The sequence below is a fragment of the Rutidosis leptorrhynchoides genome, chromosome 10 (genome assembly GCF_046630445.1).
Source record: "Rutidosis leptorrhynchoides isolate AG116_Rl617_1_P2 chromosome 10, CSIRO_AGI_Rlap_v1, whole genome shotgun sequence".
Classification (NCBI taxonomy): domain Eukaryota; kingdom Viridiplantae; phylum Streptophyta; class Magnoliopsida; order Asterales; family Asteraceae; genus Rutidosis; species Rutidosis leptorrhynchoides.
Genome location: NC_092342.1, coordinates 335,146,916 through 335,159,660, shown reverse-complemented (window position 1 = coordinate 335,159,660; position 12,745 = coordinate 335,146,916). Strand labels below are relative to the sequence as shown.

Genomic DNA, 12,745 nt, shown 5'->3' with positions numbered 1-12,745 from the left:
CCTAAACCTTGCTACAACACTTATAGGCAGTGTACCTAATCGAAGAGTAGTGTAGTTTCTAGTAAGTTCGGTTCCTTCCACAGGGAGACTGATTATTGCGTACACTATATTTAAAAAAAAATTATATTATATATATATATATATATATATATATATATATATATATATATATATATATATATATATATATATATATATATATATATTAGTAATATAGTAGTAATAATATATAAAAGGGGGGTTTACCGTTTAATGACCGGTTTGTCGATTTTATATTTTAAGCGTAAAGGTAAATGACAATAATTAAAGTGCGTAAAATAAATAACAATATTTAAATGACAATAAATAAAATGACAGTAAATAAAATTACGATGAGAAATATAATAAAACAATTATGCTTATTTAAACTTCCTTAATCATGATGTTTGACGTTTTGATTTTAATTAATTGTTACCCGGATTAATTGTCCTCTGTCCTGGTTTATTTGATACCTATCTGGTTTTTGTCCATAATAGTCCATCGGTCATAATTATAAAATACTCGTCAAATTAACCTTATTCCCGAAGTCAAATATTCCAACTAATTAGGGATTCGAACTGTAACAAGGTTTTAATACTTTGTTAATAATTACACCAGGTTATCGACTGCGTGTAATCCAAGGTTTTAATACTTTGTTAACAATTACACCAATTATCCTTGTATGTAATCCACCCCTGTTTTAATGAGATATGAATATTAATTTACCCACTTGATCAGAATGAATAATCAATTACCCAACCCGAATAATTAATTAAATGATTGTAAACGATGTCGTATAAACGTCACTAAATAGGACATTCGTAATCAATTTAATAATTATTAGATTAACTAATTTGAAGATAGGTTTGACAGGTTCCAATGAGTTGTCGCTCAATTAGACAATACCCCCCATCTATTAATAGTCATAGTCCAATGTCCACAAGTGTCGGTCTTTTGTTCAAACCCAAATTATGGAACAAAATCCAATAACCCCGTCATAATATTTAGTCTAACATTACGATTACTTCGGCTCAAATAAGCATAATAATAACTTAGTTACGAGACATTAATTGAAAAAGGAAGAATATAGCTTACAGTGATTATTTATCGCATAGCGTTACACGGACAGAGTTCCAACTTACAAAACCTTAAAACATTTCTTACAATAACCCAATTATTATTAAACTTAATTTAAACTTAATATTATATATATATATATATATATATATATATATATATATATATATATATATATATATATATATATATATTGCTCAATTTATAGATTTGGCCTGATATTCACTGCCATGCGATCGCATGGAAGTTGTGCCTCCAGGCCATGCGATCGCATGGCCCTCTATGACAGCTAACATTGATTTGTTTTCTTCTTTGCCGAAGTTTTATTTAAATATATATATAATATATATAATTTATATCAATTATATATATATTAAATTATATTCTTGTGCATAGTTGACTTGTAATTTTCGCTCCGTTGACTCGCGCATTGATGCTCGGTTCATGTCTCGGTTCCGGATTTTCGAACGTCCTTTCGTACGCGGAGATATCTTGTACTTTGCATTTCGCAACTTGTAATTTGCACAAAAAAATAATTTTCCTTAACTCCCAAAATCCGCGCAAGTCTTTTAACTCACTTTTTAGGACGCTTTTGAGTGCACTATGGCTTTAAGGACCCTTTTCCAGTTTTAGTGGCACTTTTTCTTCAATTCTTTAATCTTCGTGCTTCGTCTTCGCATTTATTTATTTAAACGATTACAACTTAAAAATAGAACAATTGTAACTAAAAACTTTACATATTGGAAGATATTGCGCCTAAATATATGTTCATTTAGAGCACTATCAGTTGCCTTGGGCGGCAGTAAGCAACTGTTGGAATTGTTCAGTAGTCAATACGATGTTGTTAACAGTAGGTGCAGCTGGACGAACCATGATGTCACTACATAGAAGTGAACATAAGTTTGGTAAGGTGACAAGTTATAAGTTTGGGCAATTATAAGTATGAATAAAATAAAGCATTGATATCACATGATATTAATAGAATACTTTATATTATTAGAACGAGGCATTAAATAAGCCTTTTTAATACACGATTCGGAAATAAAAATAGTTTAAGGCATAGCCTTTACATAGATAGGGAATTGGAAAAATAATCTAGGAAATATTAAGATTGAAGTAATCTTCATATTTCTTCTTTTCGTCCTCGACCTTCTTCATAAACTCATCAACTTTCTCGTTCCTCGCCTTTTGCTTCTCATAGAAATACTAGAGGTTATCGTAGAGGTTAGTAACATGGCCGTTGACTGCGTTGTTATCGTACCCCTTTAGAGCAAGCTGCTTATTGATTCGATTTCTTTCCATATCCAACCAGAAATCAACATTCTCCTTGAGATGAGCAAGCGATTGCTTTTCCCAACGGGTGTTACGTTCTTCCTCATACTTCACCAACTTTATCTCTTTCTTTAACTCCGCATTCTCCTCCAAAAGTTTCTTGATTACCAGGTCTTTTTCATCCATTCGAGCTTCGATCCTTGAAATATGGCAAAGCAAACCATCGAAGTTCTTCTCGATAGTCGTTCGCAGATTCATAATTTCACACATGGCGTTATGGTTATCATAAGAAGGAGATCGAGCTCTTTTCTTAGATGGGCCATCTTCATTAAAATCAGCAGGGCGCTTCCCCTTGTCTTCAATTCTTGGGGTTGGGTAGTAGTCGGGAGACTTAGGTAAAGTATTCGGACTATAGTTTGGTGAGGGAGGACCACCAAGACCATCAGGTGGGCTTTGGACTCGTCTCGAAGTTGAAGAGTGTCCAACACCTACTTCGTTGGTAGGTCGAAAGTGAACCATTTCTTCAGAAGATTTGAAGAGATTCATTTTATTTGGTTGATTAACGCTTGAGCTTGACATCCTAACATTAGGAAAGAGAATTTGATTAGAATCTTTGAGTCAAGTTTAGTAAAGCATATGTGTTAAGATTATAAGGCAATCCTAAGTGCTTTAAAGTCTAAGGCAGGAAAGGTTATAGTTTCCTAGATTGCTAAGGCACCCTAGCTAGCAAATAAGGCACACATAAAGATGCAATCCTGGTTCTCTATAACAACCTGGCTCTGATACCAATCTATCACACCCCCAATTAGGGCCTGGGTGAATGTGACATTAATATCAAACAAACCAACATATTATAATATACGAGAACAATACTAAATGATAAAAACAAACTTTGTTGAGTACGCAGCGGAAAATGAATGTCGTTACAATAATGGAAATTACAATAAAGTAATTGTTTTAAATGCAAGAATAATAAATGCAATATCTCTTGATCCTAAGTCCAAGTAGCATCACATAAGCAGTAAGTAATTCAAGCTTGATCAATCGGCACCTGAGACAAACATGCTAAAGTGTCAACCAAAAAGGTTGAGTGAAGTTCATAGGTTTAACAAAAATGTTTGACCGTTGTTTTAGACCACAAGATTTAGTCTATAAATTTGATCTCGCAGGGATCAAAAAAATTATGCTAGTTCGTGATATATAGACTAAACGTTCAAAGTTTGCCCCAATGACAAGTTGTGTCTGTCCTTGTCGGTTTAATTTCATTATTAAGTAATACAATGACTTGGTCAAATGTATCGGGGACGTTACTCCCGATAGGCCTACCCCCAATAATTAAGCATGCATTCAACGAGCAATTAAAAATATCACTGTAGGGACTTAGTCGGACATAGACGGGTATAGCATAGTTTAACAGTTGGTACTTGTGTCTAAATTGTAAATAGTAAAAGCAGCATGTGTCTTACCCCAAAAAGTTAAATAAGTTGCGAAATAGTAAGAGGGGCATTGAGTTCATCTTAGTAAGTAGGAGAGAAAGAGTTTTTCCTCGGAATAGAAAGTTTGAATGAATGTGAGCAGAAAGTCAACCTATTGACATTTAAGAGTAGTTAAGTGTTTTTGCCCAAATGTAGGTTAAGTATGAAAGTGTTATAGTTCATTTTACTAAGTTTCCATTCCTAGTAAGTTTCCACTTTTAGAAAGTTTCCATTTTTAGTAAGTTTCCACTTTTAGGAAGTTAGTGTCGAACACTAGTGAGTTGTTCTTAATAAGTCTACCACCTATTAAGTGTGAAGATAACTAAGTGTATGATTACTATAGTCGGGTTTGACATTGTGCATCATACCCAAACATCTATTCCACCGCCGAGTCACCAGAATGACCAATTGTTACCGGTTGGCCCAGGATTTCTTGACCAAAATCTAAGTTTGGCATTCGTAATTCACAAGCGTCCCATAGTGGTACCAAGGATCACCCTAGGCCTTAAGTAGCATTGACGTTCGAGTAATCACACGTTATCGTGAATGACTAACGTAATCGTATAATATAATATAAGTAGTAGTATATTATATGTGTTAGTAATAATATAAGTGTATAGGTGTTAGTATTATATAATAGTATTAGGGTTTTAGTTAATTAAAGTAATATTTAATATTAGGGTTTAGTAATAAATGATTAGGGTTTAATTAATGTATTAGGGTTTAGGTAATATTAGGGTTTTAATAAATTAGGGTTTACTAATTAGGGTTTTAATAATTAGGGTTAGGTTTAATTAGTTAGGGTTTTAATATTTTAATATGTATATATAAATCGTGTATATGTATATATATATATATATATATATATATATATATATATATATATATATATATATATATATATAGTATTTTTTTTAAAAAAAAATATGCATGGTATCTATTTATGGTATGTATATATCTTGTTACCTTTTTTAAACATTAACAAATCTTCTAACAATTATTTAGGGTTTAAAGATCAAACACAAAAATTCCTTTTTTTATGTAACCGTTGGTATATGTATATGTATATATGTTTTTTATTTTTTTTACAACATGAATATGATTATGAATATGATTAAGAACATGAACATCAACATGGATTAACAAGATGAAATTTAAAAGTTTGGACCTAGGGTTTTACCTTAATGAAGATTAATGAAGATTAACAAGAAAAAGTTGATGAACACTTGATGATGAAGATCAAACCCTTGAAGATTGAAGAACACCTTTGAAGATCTTCGAAGAACGCGAAGAACACGATGAACAACTTGAAGATCACTTGAAGATCTTGAAGACGATGATGATGAATTCGATGGTGGTGGTGGTGATTTCGGTTTTTGGCTGAAAATTGGGAGAGGGAGAGAGAGATTTTGAGAGAGAGTTGTGATTATGATTTGGTACAAGAAAATGGGTTAGCCTAGGTCTTTATTTATAGGAGTTATTAGAGAATTCTAGAATTAGGGTTTAATTAGGAATTACTTAGGGAACAAGTCAAGTAAATGAGGAGGTGATTATGGGGTTCCTTGGCCGAAAATTTAAGGGGCAAAAGGGTAATTTTACCCTTCCTAAATTCGGCTAGGGTTTGCATGGGTTGGTTTGGAACTTTTTCACTTTAGTCCTTGTACTTTAGATTAGCTTAAATAGTTCCTTAATTATTCAAGTTTAATTATTTTAAGTGTACAAGTTTTAAAGTTATTTATTTGTTCACAAATATTATTAAGTTCATTATTTTTATCTTTTATTAACTTGTCGTTTATTACACAAAGTTAATTGTTATATTTTATAATTCTTAACGCTTAACAATCGTTAATTAAAGTTTAATTGTTAAGTTTAATTATATTGTTGGGCATTTAATATGAAAAAATATAGAATAGAAAAATGAGGGTCGTTATAGAAATGGGTCATGGGTCTAATGGGTCAGATTTTTAAACGGGTATAAATGGGTCACGGAGGGTCGGTTTGGGTGATTTAGTCATGGGTCATTAATTGCAATAAAGACCCTGTAAAACTTGCCCAAATCCTATTATCTCCGGATGTATCTTCACTTCCACCTAGGTTAGTTTAATATTTTCGTTATAATTTTTGTGTAGATAAAGAAAGGTTTTAATTGGTTATGATTTGGTTTTAATTGTTACCTGTAATATAGGTGAAAACTTACACAAAAATACTCATAAGATTTAGTCCATAATATATCTTCTAAATCATATATTATTGGTTATGATTTGGTAAGCGTTGACTGTTTCTATCAGTACTAAAATCACCCATTTTGACATGTCTCAACCCGTTCATTATGCCCACATTACCACCTCTGTTTTAAATCTGTCTGAACTGATTATTAATAAGTTACAATGATGGCTAATGAGTGAATTGTTATGGAACTTTGCAGTATGACTTAGGGGAGAGCAGATTTGTGCCACAAATGATAAGCAATAAGAAGATCAACATACTATTGGTTGATTTTGACTGCGTAACTTCTTTGTTTAGCTAATGAAATTGAAATTATATTGATGTGGCTTCGTTAATGTTGATAAGTTCGTTATCATTTTATACTTAGTCTTATTAGGGCCCGCCGTGCAACGCACGAGCTCTTAAAGACATATATATATATATATATATATGGGAGAAATCAAGGGATAAGTGGTATTTTTGAGATAAAGGGGATAAGTAAAATGAGATTTTTATATCTTTTACATTAGAGCTCCAATTTTTTTTAAAAAAAAATCCGTGATTAACTGACATTGTGTAGATTCATAATTTTTTTAACAAGGAATTTCGTGATTAAACACTGTTTTTTTTATCAAAAGTCATTTTTTCTTTGTTTTTTCTTAAGATGCATCTGATGCATGAAAAACAGTTAACATGCATCAAACAGCGGATAACATGCGTCAGATGCATCTTAACGATCCGTTTAAAAAAATTATTTTTTTTCTGAATCTACACAATGAAAATAGATACCAGCAATTTCTTTTTTTAAATCGAAGCTTAGAACTAAAGATATAAAAATCACAAAATCACTTGTGAGAAATTCTACGATTACATAAATCTTACACAATTTTTTTTACAAACTGACGTGTCAGTTTGACATGTCATTACACCTCACCTTACTAACCATAGTCACATTAACTTCTCTCTTTTCTCAATTCTTCCCTTGGTTTAATTCGTCCCTTTCTTCCTTTCCAAATACAAGACCCACTCTCTCAAAACGAAAATCAAATGAAAGAATATTATACAATTCGTTGATCAAATTAAAACAGACAAAAGCAAGCGTGCCTACCAACCAGTGATAAGATGCAGAAATAAGACATTTTAAAATGTTCCATGGTTGCACTAAGTTCCTTAAACATTTGCAGTTACTAGAGGTGATAGTATGGGTTCCTAGGTAATGGATCAAACTAACTTTGTGTTTAAAAATATTATAGGGTTGCTTTTGTATTATATGTTCTTATTGAATCAATCTAAAACGAAACACCATTGTAATCCGTGATGGGGGTACAATAATTAATCATCGTATAAGGACAATAAATCAATAAATGATAATTCAGCAAGTAATCATCCGCAGTTTCGCACACATTCAAGAATTTAACAACATAATTTTAATTCGATTGATTTTATTTTGGATTGAAAGTGGCTTATGTATTTAAAAAATACTCCGTAATAGAAACGAATTAAATGGGAAAATTAAGGAAAGAGAGAATTTAATTTAAGTTAGGTTAGAGCAGTCCCAATGGTCCGTCCACATGGTCCGCCCATAGCCGCCCAGTCTGGGCGCCCTTGGCACGAACCCGCCCAGGGGTCCGCCCAGGGCCTACCGTCCAGCTGTTTGTCTTTCTTGAGCATATTTGTGGGCGATATTTTCGACCGTTGAGGGCTCCAACGGCTACCCCCAACGGCTAATTGCCTTTTTCCTTTTTTTTTTTTATTTTCTATTTCATTTTTTACTCTATTTAAATCTCATATCTCAACCTCATTTTATACACAACTTTCAAATTTCTTATCTTTTTTATTCATTTTTCTCACATCTTTCACCACAAAAATGAGTTCTAAAAAAACACCAAGCAAAGGAAAAACGAAACAACGTCCGGTAGTTCAAGATCCAAATGCGGTGAGTCGAGATATGATGCAAATGCTACTCGATAACTCGCAACAAACTACCGGGTTTTTTCGTTTTGCAAATACTATTGCATTTGCGGGTATGTTCGGAAATGTCCGTCAACAACAATCTCAAAATGTTCCGATCTACCCTAGCCAACAATCTCAAAATGTTCCACTCTTCACGAACCAACTATCTCAAAATGTTCCAATCTACCCGAACCAACTATCTCAAAATGTTCCAATCTACCCGAACCAACAACAAACGAAACAAACACCTTATTATCCAAGTCTCCGTGACGAATCGTCCAACGAAGAAGTTCCCGAAACACCACTCCAAAATGAACCCGAATCCGATCCCGAGCTCGAACCCGAAGCCGAACCCGAACGTGATCCGAAAGGAAAAGGAAAAGGAAAATAAAAGAAAGTGAGGTGTCCGAAGACATCGTGGACCGACTTGGGGACAAAAATTTTAGTCGAGCGTTTTGTGTATGTTTCCGAACATCCGAGTATTGGAAACGACCAAAGTAATACTTCATTTTGGGGAGAAGTCCGAAGACAATATAATTCGATTGTTCCGGTGAAAAGACGTCCGGATCAAAAAATGGTCGAAAATGCAAAGGGATGTCAAGATATGGATTGGGATTTACAACAAATACGAGAGAATGTGGGAAAGTGGTTGTAATAACGACGACATTATGACCGCGGCCCGAACCACTTTCAAAGCGCAAACAAAAAGCCGACACTTTGTGTTTGAGGATGCGTGGCGAGTGTTAAGGAATTGCCCGAAGTTTTTAGAAGGCGAAAGTATTTCGAGTAGCAACAAACGAAAAGAACCCGATCATATACCAATTAATGATCCAACCGAGGGAAGTTCCAACCCGGACACAAGCATGCACCCCGACCCAACCCAAACGGAAAATTTGTTAAAGGATACCGACCCAATCCGACGTCCTCCAAGTCGAGCTAAAAGTCAAAGGGACTCTTACTCATCCGATGCCGCGAGTCGTTTGTCTTCCGATGAAGTTCGCTTTAAAATTGCTCAATCGGCCCAAGCTTCACAAGATGTGGCGAATCAAACCATGAAAAAGCTACAAGATGATAGCAGCATGCAGACTATGTTTAAAGGGTTGAAGCTTCTTTCCAAACCGGTGTCACCAGATTTGCCTCCCGATGAATACGATATGTTAATGCGGGCTCGAGAAAAAAATAAAAAAAGATATGCGAAGCAATTGGAAAACATGGACGACAACGAGGAGTAGTTTGATTATTTAGGTTTCTAGTATTTTTTTTAATTGTTGTAATCTTTTAATTTTTAATTGTCGTAATGTTTTAATTTTTAATTATTGTAATTTTTTTTTTATTTTAATGAAATGGTAGTTTTATGTTTTTTATTTAAAATTTATAATATAAATAATAATAATTATTTGATAATATAAAAAAATTAAAATATAAAATAAAAAAATGGAAGGAGGAGTGTCTTTGTTGGGAGGGTTTAGTCCTAGATTTAGTTCTGGAAAGGAAGTGGGATGGAGGTGCTGATGTGGCGCTGAATGGTTGGTTAGTCCTGGAAGACATTCCGTCATTGTTGAGAGCACTCTTAGTGGGTAGTTATATTCTGATGAGGTGTAATGCCAAGTCAAACTGCCACGTCACTTTGTAAAAATAATTGTGTAAGATTTATGTATTTGTAGAATTTCTCATCAGTTATCAGTTATCCTCTTATCCCACCAAGTACTACTTAGCGCTTGATCTTTGCCATATATATATATATATGTATATATATATATATATATATATATATATATATATATATATATATATATATATATATATATATATATATATATATATATATACACTTACGTTGTCGTTATATTCACATCGTAGGGATGAAATTGTTATACGTATATCACTTCCTTTTAAATAAGGCAAGTAATCAAAATGAACGTTGCCACTATGACTTCAATCATGAATATCGTAGTGTGGAACACATGGTTTTCGTGAATTTGATTATATGTTTTTCATACTCGGGTTGGTAACCACGATCACTTAGTTAAGATTTGAATTAACCAAAAGTTTGGCATAACCATGCCATAAACTATTTATGGTTATTATTTTGACTAAAAAAAATAGAATATATGTAATGATCATATATTGTACTAAACTAGTGAAATCACCCGTGAAATCACGGGTTTGATTAAACGAAACAGTTTAATGATAGATATTAAGTGAATATAAATGTTAAATTTATTTAATTTAATGACCCGTAGAACCACATAGTTCGACTAAGAAACTCGTCAACTGAACATTTCATCAAACACCTAAAATGCATATTTAACAATCCACATCAATCATAAGAGATAATATTGGTTGTCATTTTATTTTAAGAGTGTAAATTAAAATATAAATGTTGAATTGGTTTCCTTCTGCCTAACTTTTATAAATAATTAAGTAAAATAATTTAAAATAATAATTTTAATAATTAAAATAATTATTAATAAGATTTAATAATAATAATTAATTAATAAGATTAAATTTTAATTAAAATTTATTTAGATTAATGACATCATCTACCATGCTTAGATTTTTTTCTTTTTCTTTTTGATTTTTTCCTAACAAAGGAATTAGCCTAATAATAACATCATCATTTGAGAAATATAATAGAAACTATATGACATCATCATTTTAGCAATATAATAGAAACTATAGATTATATTACTCCGTATATTGAAACATAAATAGGTGTTTTATTAACAAAAAATACTCCTTGTAATACTATCGAGTTGGCCTACAAACTATATAAAGAAACTATAAGCCCTAGAAAACTCTCTGAGGTTGTTCCTGTCTGGCAATTAAGTTATTCCTGCAAAACTCTCTGACGTTGTCCGGTGATAAATCCTTGGATCTTCACCGGAATTTCGATATCAGTACGGCCATCTTACATCCGGTGAGTAATTTATTTGTTCTTGACATCTGTTTACGTCTATAGTTTGTGGTGGTTATAACTTATAAGTAATATGGAATAATTTATTTAGGTTATAATTTTGAAGTCAGATTTTCAATGAATTATTATTTGCACCATAATGAATGTGCAGTTTAATAAGATATCGCATGCGAATGATAGAATTGTGTTTACTTCATGATAAGATTACGGAGCACTTAACTACTTATTATATTCAATTCAATTCCTATTATATTCAAATAGGAAAACCTTGTACGCTGTTTACGCGTTTAGTTAACTTGATGTATACTTGATTTGTTAGAATTTAAGATATAGTTTGTATACTACGGAGTATTTGACATAAGTTTGGAGGCTGTTACGTTTAGGTACCAATATTTTTGCACGTCTAAACCTCTTTTAAGGGTTGTTGCTATCAATTGTTACATTTTTCTATATTTTCATAGAGTGTTTCTTACTTTATTTGTAGGTTTTCATAATGTCAAGTTACATATGTGATGAGTTGCTTGAAGAAATTTTCAAAAGGCTGCCATCCAAAACTCTTCTTCAATTAAGATCTCTATCCAAATCATGGTGTTCTCGTATTTCTAACCCCAATTTCATTCTTAAACAAACGGCTCTTCAATCTGCGAGAAATGCTGATCAAAAGATTCTTATCAAACACAAAGTTAATTATTTCGAAAATTTCTATACATTATTACAATACCAATCTACGCTTAACTCAAAGCCAATGAAGTTCCCAACGGGTTATATTGTGGCTTCATGTAATGGAATTATCTGTCTCCATGATCCCCATAGTTTCAATGCTAATGTTAGTCTATGGAATCCTTCAATTAGACGTAAGCTAACTATACCTTATCCTGGATTTTATAAATACTACTCTAAGTTTGCTGGTTTTGGTTTCGACTCCAACACCAATGATTACAAGATTGTACTACTATTCTACCGACAAGGAGAACAAAATAAAACGTTGGTTTACTCCTTGAAGAAACGTGTTTGGTGTGAAATCACCCCGCCTTCAACTCTCACCACGGGTGTCAAGTCACCTGCGTGTTTTTTTAATGGGGTGTTACATTGGGGCGTTGAAAATTATCGATTCGGTGTTTATATTTTGACGTTTGATTTGACTACTCATATTTTTAGCAAGATAACAATGCCTGAGGATCCTAACTTTCTCACCATATGCCCAATAATTTATAAAGGTTGTCTAGGTATGCTTTTCAGTACATGGTGGCATTACAGGCTTTTGGTGATGAAAGAGTACAATGATAATACGTCTTGGTATACGGTTTCAACATTGGAAAATCTTCAATTCGAAGGCCCAATAGATGTCGCTTTGCAACTTACCAATGGTAATTTATTGATCAAAAATGATAAGTTTGTGTACGAAATTGGAGTGTGCTCACCACTATGTGTGCGTGAGTCTTCAAAATTTTCCATTGACAGCATGGTAATGTATGTCGAAAGCCTTGCATTGTTAGACATAGGAACTCTCTGCGACGCAGACCAGCCATATTTCATCAGAAAGAAAAAGAACAAGAGAATGAGCAGATTACTCTGTTTTCGGTTTTGACTTTTGATGGACCAGTTAATTACAATTACTCTCAGCTTCAACTCTATTAAAAACTTGTTTCTATTAATAATGCAATGTTGTAGCTTGCAGTACGTGATCATGCAATATCAATATTATTATTGTTTGGTTGACCTTATTTGTGAGTTTCGTAGGACTTGATGGACATGGTTGAACTACTAGTTTATAATTTTTTTGTTTACTGAATTTGATGATGCATTACTTGCAATGTAGAATGTATTT

At 32.7% G+C, this 12,745-nt stretch overlaps 1 protein-coding gene across 1 annotated transcript; it reads left to right on the top strand.

Annotated features, from left to right (window-relative positions):
- Positions 1-11,410: 11,410 nt before the first annotated feature.
- Positions 11,411-12,505, top strand: LOC139871384 (F-box/kelch-repeat protein At3g23880-like). The gene has a single exon (XM_071859099.1). The coding sequence runs from the start codon at positions 11,411-11,413 to the stop codon at positions 12,503-12,505; it is 1,095 nt and encodes a 364-aa protein (XP_071715200.1).
- Positions 12,506-12,745: the final 240 nt, after the last annotated feature.